The sequence below is a fragment of the Phalangium opilio genome, unplaced genomic scaffold (genome assembly GCF_054372755.1).
Source record: "Phalangium opilio isolate 3A_F unplaced genomic scaffold, DU_Popi_V2 ptg000042l_1, whole genome shotgun sequence".
Taxonomy (NCBI): Eukaryota; Metazoa; Arthropoda; class Arachnida; order Opiliones; family Phalangiidae; genus Phalangium; species Phalangium opilio.
The window spans coordinates 7,050,327-7,065,882 of record NW_028324166.1 but is presented as its reverse complement, the minus strand read 5'-3'; the positions used below and the strand labels follow the sequence as shown (position 1 = coordinate 7,065,882).

General features: G+C 37.1%; 2 protein-coding genes across 2 annotated transcripts in view; both read left to right on the top strand.

Moving 5' to 3' along the window:
- Window positions 1-15,556, top strand: part of r (carbamoyl-phosphate synthetase 2, aspartate transcarbamylase, and dihydroorotase rudimentary) — a 112,414-nt gene that overhangs the window by 10,703 nt on the left and 86,155 nt on the right. The gene's annotated exons all lie outside the window — the stretch shown is intronic.
- Mcad (Medium-chain acyl-CoA dehydrogenase) lies at window positions 891-13,659 on the top strand. Its single transcript, XM_089836709.1, has 14 exons — window positions 891-1,052; window positions 5,849-5,939; window positions 7,926-8,023; window positions 9,112-9,181; window positions 9,520-9,620; window positions 9,731-9,811; window positions 9,915-10,045; window positions 10,633-10,741; window positions 10,822-10,893; window positions 10,974-11,042; window positions 11,757-11,852; window positions 11,929-12,105; window positions 13,272-13,343; window positions 13,424-13,659. The coding sequence occupies exons 1-14, from the start codon at window positions 1,032-1,034 to the stop codon at window positions 13,493-13,495; spliced, it is 1,260 nt and encodes a 419-aa protein (XP_089692835.1). The 5' UTR covers window positions 891-1,031; the 3' UTR covers window positions 13,496-13,659.

Sequence of the window (15,556 nt, the reverse complement as noted above, 5' to 3'; positions counted from 1 at the left end):
GTATTTACCTAACCAAAAGCTGACGGAAATAACTCCGAAACAAGCAATGGAGATTATTTTGAAATAACGGAAATAAAGTGGGCTACGTGCAAGATAATCTCCATAAAATGACTTCCACAAATACCCACTCTACATTAACTTAGGTTAGGTTAGTTTGACAGCTACAAAGCCGCCAACCTGCCTACCTCGTCGCCTTTCCCGCTTTAAAATCGGTGTTGACAACGTGGGCGTATTTATAGGAGAAAACTTGGAGGGTATAGGCCTAGTATACTAGAGTATTTTTACAGGAGGCGATTTTTATTCATACTGTGGTATTGTTTCGATACCTCAATTTTTTAATTTAGACTTTCGTTTTTCAATTATGACTTTCATTTCCAAATTAAAAATGTGAAGTTAAAAAATATCTTTTCATATATTTTGTCATTTTACAAAGTTTTATTACAATTATATTTAAAAAACCATTACGGCGAGCTGCGCGTGATGGAGTGGGCTATGTCTCCTTCAAGCTGCTAGGCCATCGCACCAACCTTGGATTTTGCAGGTGTCACAGGGAAATGACCAGTTTAAAAATTAAATCGGAGGGGGGTCAGCGGTTCAAATTATACGATTTTTCAAAAAGTTTCTTGAATCTTGAATTTTTGGAAGTACAAATTAGTATCCAAACTCCAGACATTATCTCAAGTATTTTAATAATACACTTCTTTAGCTTAGTAGACGACGTGCCCTGGTCCATGTGATGGACCAATCCATTTAGGGGTTCCAAGCCGGGGGGGAGGGTTCGTTGGCCATGTCCAGTTTATAAAAATGCTTATTTCCCACCCTGTCCCTGATAAGAATTTTATTAAATAATTGAGCTGAAAGGCCCAAAGAGGGAGCCGCTGTAGCTATCTCTAATCATTAAAAATCAATTGACAGCGCAGTATTCAGTCACTTGATTTCAGTAATTCAGTTTCCCGACTGTCGAGGGTGGAAGAGGTTTGAGTCGATATTGTCTTTTACTTTCAATTAACTTGAACTATAATACCTTGAAAATGTCTACAGTTTTAAGAAAGGTTCGTAAATACTTTGAATTTTCTTGTTTTATCCTTTTGCGTTAGCATTATTACCTTCTTTTCATAACGTTGTTACAATTAATTGGGTCACTTTATTTTGTTCGTTTCTTTATTCGGGAATTTGCCAAGTATTTCCGCGTATTTTGCTTTGAGAAATTACGGTTTATCATGGTTTAATTATAAGCTTTTTCAGTAAGATGCCAAGTCTTCAAAGTTTAACGTAAGTTTATGAGATATGAAATTATTTTACAGCTTAAAGGCCAGTCAGGCAGTCCCTCAAGGCAGTTATAAAACAATATAAGGACACAGACCCCCTATTTTAAAATAATGTATTAAATCCAGAATAGGGTAATGGCAGCCCTCTGCCTTCGACTGTATTAAGCTCTATGGGGAAATAACATGGGGTGCCATAAATCTATTTCCGTTGTGAATTCAAGGCAATTTTCATAGGATTATTTCATTTTAATTCAAAAATTAACAGAAAAAATGGTAAAATAGTAGTATTCCCCCTCCACGGATTTTTAAAAGTTTGTACTCATTTCTGATAGTAAATGAAGTGAGGAACACGATGCCGTTAAAAATTTCCACCGCAAATGATTTTGAAAATTTTTTTTTGAATTTTTTTTTTTATGAAAATTGCAATATTTTGGAAAAGGAGAAATCTAATAGAAACTGAACCTAACCTAAGCTAACCTAACCTGAACCTAACCTATCCTAACCTAACCTGAACCTGAACCTAACCTAACCTGAACCTAACCTAACCTGAACCTGAACCTAAAATATCCCAAACATAATCTAAACAAGTCTATGCGCCCCAAATATCAAATATACAAACAACCGTAAGTAATATGTGCTACCTTTTTTTTTTTTTTTTAAATCATTTGCGGTGAAAAATTTTGACGGCATCGTGTTCCCCACCTCATTTACTATCAGAAATGAGTACAAACTTTTAAAAATCCGTGGAGGGGGAATACTACCATTTGGCCCATAATGGATACAGCGAATTGTGACTGAGATGCATTAATATCCACACAAATTCCCCTTTACTATTGATCACAATTATCTTAAACGAAAGAGTCATTGTCTCTCACAAACAGATTAAACTGTAAATGTCACAAATTTACCTGAATAGTTTGGATAAGGTCAAAAACCCCATTCTTACCCCTCTTACTAGTCTTGCTTTAACTTCAGTGCCTAAAGTTAAAGCTCTTACATAATTTTCGTACAAGGTGCGAAGTACTCCGATATTGGTTATATAATTATTGCGTTTGTTATAGGCTAGTTATTTTAATTATCTTATTGATGCAGTTTTAATATTATCTTTGGTCTTGAATTTAAATTAAGTAAACTGGTTTGCGTTTACAGCTGACAATTTTAAGGTCATTTTGAGAGGATAAATTTTCCTTTAAATTTTTGTTTTTTCTCCATTTCATTTTTCGCCTGGCAGAAATTCTGCCTTTCTGACAAACAGTTTTGCATATATAATGTACATGTTTTATCTCTCTAGAGTGTACTAGTAAATAATGGAATTAATTTAGCTAGCTTAAAGGAAAAGTTCAGGTATCCTTTTCCTAAATATAAAAGGAAAAATAAATGATCTCTTATTACAAAATAATTAGCATTTAAATAGCCTTAAAAAGAGAACTACTCATTTGATGAATTTGAATGCTAGAATAATTTAATTTTAAAGATATTTGTTGTTTCAACTTAACAAAATTAACATTTAATATTATTTTGTATGAAACATTTTAAGACTTTTTTAATGAAGCATTTACTTTTGAATGACTATTTCTACCATGCACGCAGCTGCTAAAGATAAAAAACCCCAAGTACCCAATAAAACCCGGTGGGCTGGGTTTTTTTAACAAAACCCGCGTGTTTTTGAACCCTGTCCCTCACCCATACCTCTCTCATCCTGTGAGAATTCAACCAATCCCGTAGGGTTAAGAGGTTCAGTCTAGCAGACGCCACTAAGCAAATGGCGGCACAGTAGTAACGTTTTTATGAATAATTAAATGTTAATTATTTTGCAATAAGAGATCATTTATGATTTAATATTTTAATTTAGAAAAAGGTCGTTCTTTTAAGGTATAATGTTATGTTACCTGAACTTTTCCTTTTGGTTGTGTGAATAAGTTTAAATTCATACGTATTGTTTGTTATATCTTCAATTGTTTTTACTACACATGCGCGTAAACTCCGTTTAGCAGAGGTTTAAGATAGTGTCAAGGTTGAAATTACCAAACATTTTATTGTTATACATATTTTCCATTAAAGGGGGTTTCCACCGTTCCCCCAGTGTTGCCAGACCGTTGTTGAGTCAAGAGATGGTAGATAAAAAGGCTTGCCGTTTAGTTTGAGTCGGTACTAGGTCGACTTTGACTCGCAGATACCGGGCCTGACAACACTGCAATGAAGTTTGACCTGAGAGAGGGACGAATTTTCTGAAGCCCCTTTTCGTGAAAAATATCTAAAGATAAGGTTTTATCTATGGGGAAAATGTCTTTACTTGATTGGCACAGGCTGTTTAGTTATTGTGGTATTTGTACGATATTGCCATAATCTCTATAAATAAGGTTAAATTCATAAGTACTTAAAGAACTTTATACAAAAAAAAGTGTTATTGACGTATTAAGTAGTAATTCTTAATCTCTTAAAGGGTAGGCACTAGATATCGATAATATTTTTAAAATGAACTTATTTTACACGTATTGGAAGGAACAAATTTATTATTCGGAATATGTACTTATTTAATACATCCTGCTTTTTCTGATATTAATAAAACCCGAAAGCTCCGTAAAAAATTCTTGTCAGTCGAATTTGGATTGATCTAAGACCGCAGTTCTAGCTTTTTCGCTGAAAGGTGGCGCTTTAAAGGGACTGTAAGGAAGGCATAGGCGGGTGGGTAGAAATTATTTGAAATACGTCAGTCACGTGATCGAGGAGAGGCGTGGTTCAAAGAATCTTACCTAGTTTTATTTCGAAAACAAGCACTTTGGGGAATTGGCGCTGCAATCTGCGAAAAACAAGTACTAGGTGTCAGTCCCACTCCATGTGGGGTCTTTGTATCTTGTTGTCACGTGGTGTTTGTGACGTATTTCATATAATTTTTACCCGCCCGCTGTTAGCTTCTTCGCAGTCCCTTTAACTCGTGAAATCGCTAGACAAACATGTCGCTAATAGGTGGCGAGAAAGTCAAAAGGTTTTTGCAGTTACTGCTCTCAAAGCCTAAAAACCCCGTTCTTCTAATGCCTTCGCTTGTCGTCGCGCCTAGCGGGAGAGTCCCGAAACTTTTCGACTCATTATGGTCTTAGGATCACGTTATGTCTATGGTTTGAGTCTAAAAAGTTTCAATAATGGTCTCGGCGTGGCGCTAGAGACGCTGCTCTAAAAGAACCACGCGCCCGTATCTCCATTCCAGTCCATCTGTGTTTGTACCTGAGTCGGGCCACAATAAGCCTCTGGCTTTATTTTTTACCCGTCAATAAACTTTATTATTATTCATATTGTGTTTAATGGTCTTAGCTTAAAGGCAGAGCTCCAGCATAAAGGGCTTTTGTGAACTGAAAAGCGAAGCGAGTATCGACTCCCTAACAATGGAGCAACCACGCCCCCTTTAGAGCTAACTTAAGGTAGACAATAGAAAGTTTTTAAAATGGTTTTCCTTCCGAATGTTGGAATTCCTCTGGAGGAAATCCTTTATTTATCTTGAGATCCCTAAAACCACTTTGCGTGGCATATTTCAGTTAGCTAGAACCAATAAAATTGTGCCCCAGCAGGGACTCTGAAGTGTCTAAAATCGCCAAGGTCGATACTCGGTTTTTAGTTCGATAGAACGCTTTTGCCTGGAGCTCTGCCTTTAAAATCAATAATTTTAGGTAAGGTATAAGGATTAAAGCTAGCAATTAGCGAGAAACGAAATTGTTCCCACTCTTATACACGAAAGTCGCACTAGTGGGTGACGTCATAACTTTGCACTAATTTCAATTTTAATTGTTACTATGATTCAGGTCTAAATTAGTTTTAGTTTTTATGTTATGAAGTCAGTAGATATTTCAAAACTAAAATTAGCTATTTTTCAAAAAACGAGTCTGTACCCCTTTAAAGCTCGGTTTTCAATCTCTTTATCTCTATTGACGTTAAGGGAGGTGTGTTCTTGGACTTTTATTGAAGCTGTTCGATACAACGGTACAAAATGACTATGGAAAATCTAGATTATCACGCAGTAGCGGTTTTAATACTATTGAAATGAATTTTGTAATCAAAGAAGTTAAAGATTATCGTTAAATTATGATTAAAGTTCAATTTTCTTTACTCTTTTATTTTACTATCAAAAGAACAAATACTAAGTGAACATTTAAAATTGCAACCGTATTATTTTATTTTCAATACCTACCTGTCATTCAAAATGTATCATAAACCTTGTAATCATTGCACATGCGCGAGAATTAGCATTATAAGTTTATAAGATATGTTCCATAAGTTTATCACTGGTTACTGAGAGCTTGTCATGAAGTGACAACGTAGGTAAAACGTCGTAGATTCTCGTAAAGTGACGCCTCTTGAGGTGCTGTCAAGGTCTTAGTACAGACTAACTAGGAAAATGGAAGTCCTGCTAAACCGAGTAATCAATTCTCGCTTGTCGTTCTCGAACTAGCTCTCAGTAAGTTTCTAGCACTACGAAGTATAGGTAGTGTCGTCACACTTATGGAACTTATCTCATAAACTTATGGTAACATATAAATGATTAAAAAAGAACAATTTCTAATTGTTTATCTTTGACTTCTCTCCCACAGCTGCAACCAGTACAAAAAATGTGCCTTAAAACCATTCAACGTAAAACTTTATCAACAACACCTGCAGTATTACAAAATGGATATAATTTTGGTAAATATAATATAATGCCATGGGCACACACTGAATATCACGTGACACTTCTTTTGAGCTCTCGTCATTCATAATATTAAGACTATAGCTTAATCGGAGCCTCCGAAATGAACTAGGCCCATGCATGTCAAATTATATGTTGGGAAATATCCAGTTTGTTTAGGAAAATATTTTCACCATATATGTGTACAAGATGGCACTTATATTACCGTTGTGACAGGGGTCTTCCTTAAATTATCGTTGACATTTTAGGGGTCAGTCATAAAATGTTTATGATAGAGAAAAGTTTCATCCTAAAATTAACTTAAATGTTTTTGGGGCTATTCACTTTTTACTGAATCTTTCGGTTAGATGGTATTGATGACAACAAAATGAATTATTTCAAATAAAATAATTCAGTAAGAGTAATAAAAACGTATACTTACAATCCGCAACCTTGGCCCAAATCCTTAAGCAGTCGACAGGGTCACGGGATTGAACTTTGTTTATTTTACGGTAATATAAGCGCCCCCATGCGTAAAACCACGGCGAACTAAATTGGTTAAAAAAATATTCTCGCTTCGTGACACGTATGGGCCTAGTTCATTTCGGAGGCTCCAGCTTAATTAACAAGATAAAGTGGTTGTAATAGAAATATCCAGAACGACAGTTAGAGCAAATGTCGGGTCCTATGGCACACCTAACCAGCGCCGGAAAAATTTCTTATAGGACATGTGTCCAGTGACCCCCTGTTTGACTGAAAAGTCTCTAGGGCATTGTCCACTGTGCAAAAATAGTATCACATCTCCATAGTCAAGACATTAAAAACTTCGAAAAAGTTATTGTTCAAAATGTCCAATGACCCCCTTAAGTTTTAACAAAATTATGGGACATTTAAAAATTTTATTGGATAATGTCCAGTGTCCTGTGCTTATTTCCGGCCCTGCCCCTAACATTCTGGCTGATCTGATACACACAAATTTTACCTTGCCAAAGGGAGGAGCCAATCATAATTCGTCCATGTGGGCGGAGCTAAAACAAGCCTTTTCTAACCTTTCGATTATGGGAGAATCTAGTGGCATTTGTTTAAACTAAACCTCAGCCGAGACTTGCTTTAATTAGCGCCAAAAATATTTTAAAATCTAACAAGGCCTACGCTAAAAAAAGATTTGGTGAAAATAGGGGTCAAAAATCAAGACCTTTTTTCTGTCCCTTAGTGTTAAATGCCTGACAAATTTTATCAGTAATTAACCTGATCGTTGTTGTTCTTGGAAAGAGTAATGGCAATAAGGGAACTTTATAGTAACGTTAGTACGATTTTGGACCGCAATCGCCCTCCCCCCCCCCCGATACCTTTGCCAAATATGAAATATGTAGTTTAGACAGGTAATTAATCAACTAAGGTAGTTTTTATTTGCTATGTAATTACTGATGTGGATATTTGGCACGTCAGTTATAAAGAGTCTGATTTTTATTTCTACTTCTGGGGAATAACCTGTTTTTAGAAAGCAAGTTATAGTTATATCATAAGTTCATTAGATAATGTTCCATAAGTATGGCACTTCCTATAGGGTGTTTGCGCGAGAGTAAAAAGGGAGAAGAAATAGCAGGCGAAAACCGGTTTTCGGGGGATGTCAACATGGCGTCCTAACGTGGCCAGAGCGGGCAGCCGGCAAGGGGAGAGGAAAGCGGGTAGGTAACTTGACGTCACGCGCAAAGACCCTATACTTCGTAATGCTAGAGACTTACTGAGAGCTAGTACGAGAACTAGTCCTACACTCTGTTTTGTAGTCCATCTTAATACTTAGTCTATACTAAGCCTTTGACAGGCGTCTCTTTACGAGAATCTATGACGTTTCATCTACGTCACTTCATGACAAGTTCCAGTTTGTAACCAGTGACAAACCATAACTTTATAAGATATTGTTATTATTAATACGCATACTTCATTCTATCACTTAAAATCTTTTGAATCTAATTAACGTATAATTTAATTGTTTACTGCAGAGTTAACCGATGAACAGAAACAGTATCAAGATCTTGCCAGAAAATTCGCCAGGGAAGAAATTATTCCAAAAGCCGCTCATTATGACCAGACTGGAGATGTAATAAACTTTTTTTAATTGTTAGTTAATTATTGCTGTGGAAAATTACTACTTCGGTTTTGATAGTACATTTGTCAAAAAATGTGATATTAGAAAACAAGTTTTTAAACCAGGGAATTGTTTTGGTGATTCGATGATACTTAAATGTGGGAGGGGCTTAGATCACTTGGAGGTGAGCATTAGATGGAGAGGAAGTCTATACTTATAGACGAGTCCATTAATTACGTGCATAGAAACCAACACAAAGACAGGAGGCCGCCTTCTTAGGTTATTTCCCTCGCGCCAAGATTCTATGCGAGACGGTATCAAAGTTTCGCACATGCGCAACAGAGAGGGGGAATCAGAAGTTATTTTATGGACAATAGAGCTATCTCAGTTGTGGCTTCAGTTCCTAGGTAAAACGTCTCGGGATTAGCTTTGGCAGTGGGCGGCCATGTTTGGTACCACTTTGGTTCTATGGGCAACGCTAAGGCTTCTGAGATAGCTCTATATTCTTAACGGATCTCGCGACGTGTGGCTTCTCGGCTGTGCGCCGAGGTAGGTGCGCGCTAGAGAGATATCAGGCTGTGCCGTTATAGTTATCTCCCTCCTGGTAGCTAACTACTTACTAGGGCATCGCGATTATTTATCGTTACACAATTGATTAGAATTTCGTGTGTTGCATCTAAAATTCCTAGCTGCAACCTGTGGTTAAAGTGAAAGGAGTTTCAGTTATAGCTCACGAGTTGACCCAATTTTGTTGTGTTGGTTTTTACACATATATTGTTAACCTTGTGGATACACGGTATCAGAAGTCACCTAAATTCGCGCAAAGGCTATAAATTCCATTAATAATAAATAAAAGTGCATTAATTTTCCACAGTTTGGTATTATATTTCTTAATAATAGGTTCATTAAAGTGCTATAGAAAATTCCTTCCCCTTCTATCAGCTCAAACTTTAGTGCTGTGTTGTCAGTCTTTTTGTGAGTCAAGTTCGGGCTCTAACTGAACTGCTAGCCTTTCTCTTGACTTACCAACGACCTGGCAACACTGGCAAAAAAAGTCTTAGTGGAAACTATGTATAAGTGTTCTTATTTTGTATTTATAGTACCCATGGGAAATTATAAAGAAAGCCTGGGAGATAGGTCTATTGAACTTGTCAATTCCTGAACAATATGGTGAGTACAATTTACAGGTCATTGCTTATCTGAGGTGGAACTCAATAACTCATGAAAGCAATTTAGTACATGTAAAGGCAGGGCGTTGTGCGCGTTCGACATTTGTGGGCGGGATTTATAAATGCACTTTATAAATGCCAAAACGGGACTTTGTAAGGAAAGTCAACTTGTTGAGGAACCACGTGACCCGCGCTTTTCGCCGATGAATTCCGTCTCCAATTACCTTTTTTTTTTTTAATTTTTGAAAATCCAAACATTTTCAACGAGGTTTACCACCCCCTCGGTGCTTTCGTTTACCTTTATGCTCACATTTTAAATGTATCTTTATATTTCTATAGGTGGTCAAGGTCACAATGTGTTTGATACCTGCCTTATATCTGAGGAAATAGCTTATGGATGCACTGGAGTCATGACAGCGTTAGAAACAAACGGTTTGGGTGTAAGTCAAGTACAATGAATCGTGTAGCCAATTGATTCAAGCTCCGCGAAGTCTTACAATTTCACCTTTGCCAAACTTTGTGTTAAAAACTCATACCTTTGATTTTTCAGCAAACACCAGTATTACTAGCTGGAAATGATGCTCAGAAAAAGAAGTATTTAACCCGGATGATTGAAGCGCCAATCATGTGTGTAAGTAAATTGCAATTGGACCATGAGTATTCTAAAGGCTTTAAGCAGCAACCTAACTCAAACAAAAGTATTTCTGATACTCAAAGATATCGTTTATTTCCAGGCCTATTGCGTAACTGAACCCGGTGCTGGATCGGATGTTGCGGGTATTAAAACTAAAGCTGAGAAAAAAGGTGACAAGTGGATTATTAACGGACAGAAAATGTGGATCACTAACGGAGGCGTGGCTAATTGGTAAGCTTTTTAAAAGGAATGAGAAGCTTCGTTTGAAAAAGCTCTGATTTATATAACAAAAGATATAATTAATTTCTGTGTGAATTCAAAAATATCAAGCTTTTAATTCTCCCTCCGATTTCTGCTGGTTATTTGGCCGCAATATGCATTTGAAAATGCTTCACACGAAATTATTTGAAATCCAATTTTTACGAAAGGCTAAAACTTTTCCCGTTGGATGACGTCACAGATATATTTTTCACGAGAGATGGTGCCACTCTCTCCGCTATCAGACCCAGAGTTTAGACTGGCGAGAAGCTCGAGACGCGTATAGAATTCCCGCGCTTTCCCCCCCCCTGACGTCATAGTGATGTCATCAAACGGGCGAACATGCTCGACAAGACAAAATCATTGATATATCGAAACTGAGTTTTCGTGATTTTTCAATGGATTTTAAAAATAGAAACTTTGGTTCAATTATATTAAAAACTTGATATTTTGAAAGTAGAGACTCGAAAGTGTAACATAATACCACTTTCGTGCACACCCTTTAAAATAGAAATTTAATGGAAAAACAGATATAATCCTTTACCTTTCATATTTAACAGGTATTTCGTCTTAGCGAGAACAAATCCCGATCCAAAATGCCCAGCTTCTAAAGCTTTCACTGGTTTTATTGTTGATGCTGACACTCCTGGCATAACCAAGGGAAGGAAAGTAAGTTATCGCGTAATATTTCGGGTTGTCATAGAAACCGTTAATGTTCTAAGACTTCATTTAATTGTTAATCAAATTAGGAAATCAATATGGGTCAGCGTACTTCTAATACCGCTGGTGTAACATTTGAAGATGTTGTAGTTCCTGAAGAGGTACACAAATTTTTTGAGTTTCTTTCTTTTTAATTTAATTAATCAACGCATATAGTAATTAAGTTTAATCTCTTTTAAAGAATGTTTTAATTGGAGAAGGAGCAGGATTCAAAATTGCAATGGGTGCTTTTGATAAAACTAGGCCTCCGGTAAGTAAGACCTCTAAACTTGTTGGTAGTGTTAATCAAATTTTAAACACTGATAGTTAAGCTAATAGAAGAGAGCTATAGTTTCATAATAGAAGAGAGCTATAGTTTCGTAATAGAAGAGAGCTATAGTTTCGTAATAGAAGAGAGCTATAGTTTCGTAATAGAAGAGAGCTATAGTTTCGTAATAGAAGAGAGCTATAGTTTCGTAATAGAAGAGAGCTATAGTTTCGTAATAGAAGAGAGCTATAGTTTCGTAATAGAAGAGAGCTATAGTTTCGTAATAGAAGAGAGCTATAGTTTCGTAATAGAAGAGAGCTATAGTTTCGTAATAGAAGAGAGCTATAGTTTCGTAATAGAAGAGAGCTATAGTTTCGTAATAGAAGAGAGCTATAGTTTCGTAATAGAAGAGAGCTATAGTTTCGTAATAGAAGAGAGCTATAGTTTCGTAATAGAAGAGAGCTATAGTTTCGTAATAGAAGAGAGCTATAGTTTCGTAATAGAAGAGAGCTATAGTTTCGTAATAGAAGAGAGCTATAGTTTCGTAATAGAAGAGAGCTATAGTTTCGTAATAGAAGAGAGCTATAGTTTCGTAATAGAAGAGAGCCATAGTTTCGTAATAGAAGAGAGCTATAGTTTCGTAATAGAAGAGAGCTATAGTTTCGTAATAGAAGAGAGCTATAGTTTCACTGTTTCATACTAAATTTTTATTTCAAGGTTGCAGCTGGAGCAACTGGTCTTGCCCAGAGGGCATTGGATGAAGCTTTGAAGTACTCCTTGGAAAGGAAAACCTTTGGAAAGCCCATATCAGAGGTAAATTATTATTTTGCTCAACAGTATTGCCTCTTATGTTCAATGGGGGCTACGGTTTATCTTTATTATTTCATAGCACCAAGCAGTTCAGTTTATGTTAGCGGATATGGCCATCGGAGTTGAAACTTCACGCCTGGCTTGGATGAAAGCCGCCTGGGAAGTTGATCACGGAATAAAGAACACTTTTATGGCTTCAATCGCTAAGTGCCTTGCTGGAGATGTTGCTAATAAATGTGCCACAGATGCTGTACAAGTAAGAAATTACTTCTATTCGTAAAAATTGTGGGTTCGGACGAAGGAATTTGGAAAATTGTGGGTTCGTACGAAGGAATTTGGAAAATTGTGGGTTCGTACGAAGGAATTTGGAAAATTGTGGGTTCGTACGAAGGAATTTGGAAAATTGTGGGTTCGTACGAAGGAATTTGGAAAATGGTGGGATAGTCAGGGATTCAAGGTTTTCTCCTAAAAAGTCAGGGACATGTCAGGGACTTCGTTTAGTAGCTCAAACCATGCTTCGAGCCATGCTAAATATCGGCCAGGTGTGATGAACTGGGATATAGAGGTCAGAGAGGCGTAGTTTAATATGGCTCCTCTTTCCACCAAAATGTCGGCAAACTTTACAGAGTGGAAGGCTCGTGGAATGCATTAGATTGACTAAGCGGAGGCATGATTTTTAATGGGGGAAATTTTCACCCCTTTGCCCACTCCCTATTGGCAAAATTTCGTCAGAGCAAAGAGAATATACCAAGAGGAGCAGAAACTTTGTAAATAGGGACCAGCTCTGAATTTGGAGAAACTAGTTCCGGTTGATCACGTGACCGTGTTATCTACTTAAAAATTGCCTTTTGTACATCAACGGTCAACCCAGAGATGAACCCTTTGCTTTCGACAAAATTTAACCAATAAAAGGCGTCGCTGCTAAGCCAAACAACAAAAACCGGATCTAGTTACTCCAAAACCGTGGCAGGGCTTTTCAAAAGCCTTAAAGGGACTGCAAAGAAGTCATCGGCGGGTGGGTAAAAATTATTTGAAATACGTCACAGACATCACGTGATGCCAAGATACAAAGACTCCTCATGGAGTGGAACTGGACATCTAGTCCTTGTTTTTCGCGAGATTGCAGCGCCAATTCCATGAAGTGGTGATTTTCGAAATAAAACGAACTAAGCTTCTTTGAACCACGCCTCTCCTTGGTCACGTGCCTCTGACGTATTTCAAATAATTTTTACCCACCCGCCGATGCCTTCTTTGCAGTCCCTTTAATTTGTGAAAGGCTAAACTTTCTGCTCCTCTTGGTACATTCTCTTTGGTCAGAGATAAACTACAAAAATCAGGGATTTTCAATAAAAAATTTTCGTCCGAACCCTGATTAACTTGATGTATATAAAGAGAAACTGATAAAGCATAACAAATCAATAGATCTTTGGAGGAGCTGGATTTAACAGCGAGTATCCTGTTGAGAAACTAATGAGAGATGCGAAAATATACCAAGTAACGCTTTTTACCGTTTTTCACTGCGAAGAGTTTGAAAACGTACAATTTTTTAAGTTACTTTTACCCTCTCTTTCTAGATATATGAAGGAACTGCGCAAATTCAACGTATGATCATCAGTCGTGAACTTTTAAATAAGGCGAAAGCTTAAGAATATCTACAATGAAATAAAACTATGCTGATCACATATTGACTGACCTGATATGGCTCATAAATTTTCAATTTAAATTAAGCTTGTTATATTATAGTTTAAACAAATTTAATTGTAATGTATTGCATTGATATATCAATAAATAATATTTTCACATAATAGAAGGTATGCGAAGGTGATTGCACAAAGGGGAAACTGTAATTGTGAACTTGTTTCCACTTATCATTAAAGCTAATTAAGACAATTAAACAGATGGACTGTAATGGTAAGCTAAAACCCTGTTCTAATGGCATCGCCCCTAGTTAGTGGGAGAGTCCCAAAACCTTTCGATGGTGGGCTATTTCCATCACAAGCTAAACTGCAAAATCCGAATTTCATCACTTAGGAAAAGTATTCAAATCTTTTGAAGCGTTAACAGCTGGCCGAGATAGGGTGCTAATGCAACGCGCGGGTCCCGAGGTTCTCCTACAGGTTGACTTCCTTCTGAACTTCGAGTTTAGCCAGAAGTTTATGACTTCTTATCCTGGGAAGTATTGGACTCTAACCATATCCGGAACCATCTCTGTTAGCCAACTTCTTATTAGGACCGATCACCGCGCCACCTACGGCATTTCCCTCATTTTGAATTGGAAGGCTGATTTAAGCGCCACAGCGGGCAAGAAACGAAACTTTAAGGTGTGTCCAGTGGTTTGAGGTAACGAATCAGAAACGGTGACAAGAACAGCTAGAAATTCCGGTCAAACTAGTGTGGGGTCCTAGGCCCACGAATTGTAATGGATTTTCATAGAGTTCTAACCAGACGGCTTTTCAACGATTGGCGCTGAAGAAGTTTTGAACACGCCCCACAGTTTGAGTGCCACAGCCTCTCGGCGTGGGATTTTTTTCAGTAGATTAGATAGTTTTCCTAGTGGGGAGGAAACTTTCGACCATCTTTTACGATTGCCATAGGCAATTTTGACTTGCAGGGATGGATACTATATAATGCCTTAGTGTCCTATACTTCCCAGTCATCAACTTCTGGTTTAGCTAAGGCATGTGCTAACTAGAACGTGAGCACTACTTGAAATAGGCCACGCTATTTTAGCATGGAACTAAAGTTTTTGACTGTTCAAACCAAGACATTTAAATTTTATTTTGCGTAATGTTTCTCATGAAGTTAACAACTTTATACAACCATTTTCCACGCATAAACTTTATTTTGATAGTTATAGAAATTTAAGCCATTATTGTGATCCTCTCCCTTAAACATAGAAAGCGTACAGTCAAATCACTGGTTTTTTTCATGATCTCCTTTATGTAGCGGATATTTATCAAAACATGATCAAAATAAATAATTTCTTCCCACAATATGTTACGAGTAGTTAGTTTTAATTTTAACATGGTTGTTAGTAGGAACTAGAATATGTATTTCACATATTTCAAAAACTTCCTCACACTCACGGAGGAAATTTATCGGGGAATAATTTGTAGTGGCACAAGTAGACAAAAAGATATTAGTTCACTTCACCGGCCCAATCTACTGTTTCATTAATAGCACTTTTTAGATTTAATAGACCATTCAACTAAAGGGACTGTAAAGGAGGCATCAGCGGGTGGGTAAAAATTATTTGAAATACGTCAGAGGCACGTGATCGAGGAGAGGCGTGGTTCAAATAAGCTTAGTTCGTTTTATTTCGAAAACTACCACTTCTTGGAATTGGCGCTACAATCTCGCGAAAAACAAGGACTAGATGTCAAGTTCCACTATGAGGAGTCTTTGTACCTTGGTATCACGTGATGTCTGTGACGTATTTCAAATAATTTTTACCCACCCGCCGATGCCTTCTTTGCAGTTCCTTTAATGTCATAAGAGAAGCAAACACCACAGGGGCGTGGCTTCTATCGGAGACTATTTCCCTCGCGCAAATAAGTACCACAAGAGGCAATGCGACTTAGCCAGTTACTCGCAATGAGATAGAATATATGTATTAAAGTTAAGAGTCACAACGTGGGATCTTGAGATCGACGTTTCGCGATACACTTTTTGTCAAGCATGAATCTGCAACGGTACATTTTCCGTTA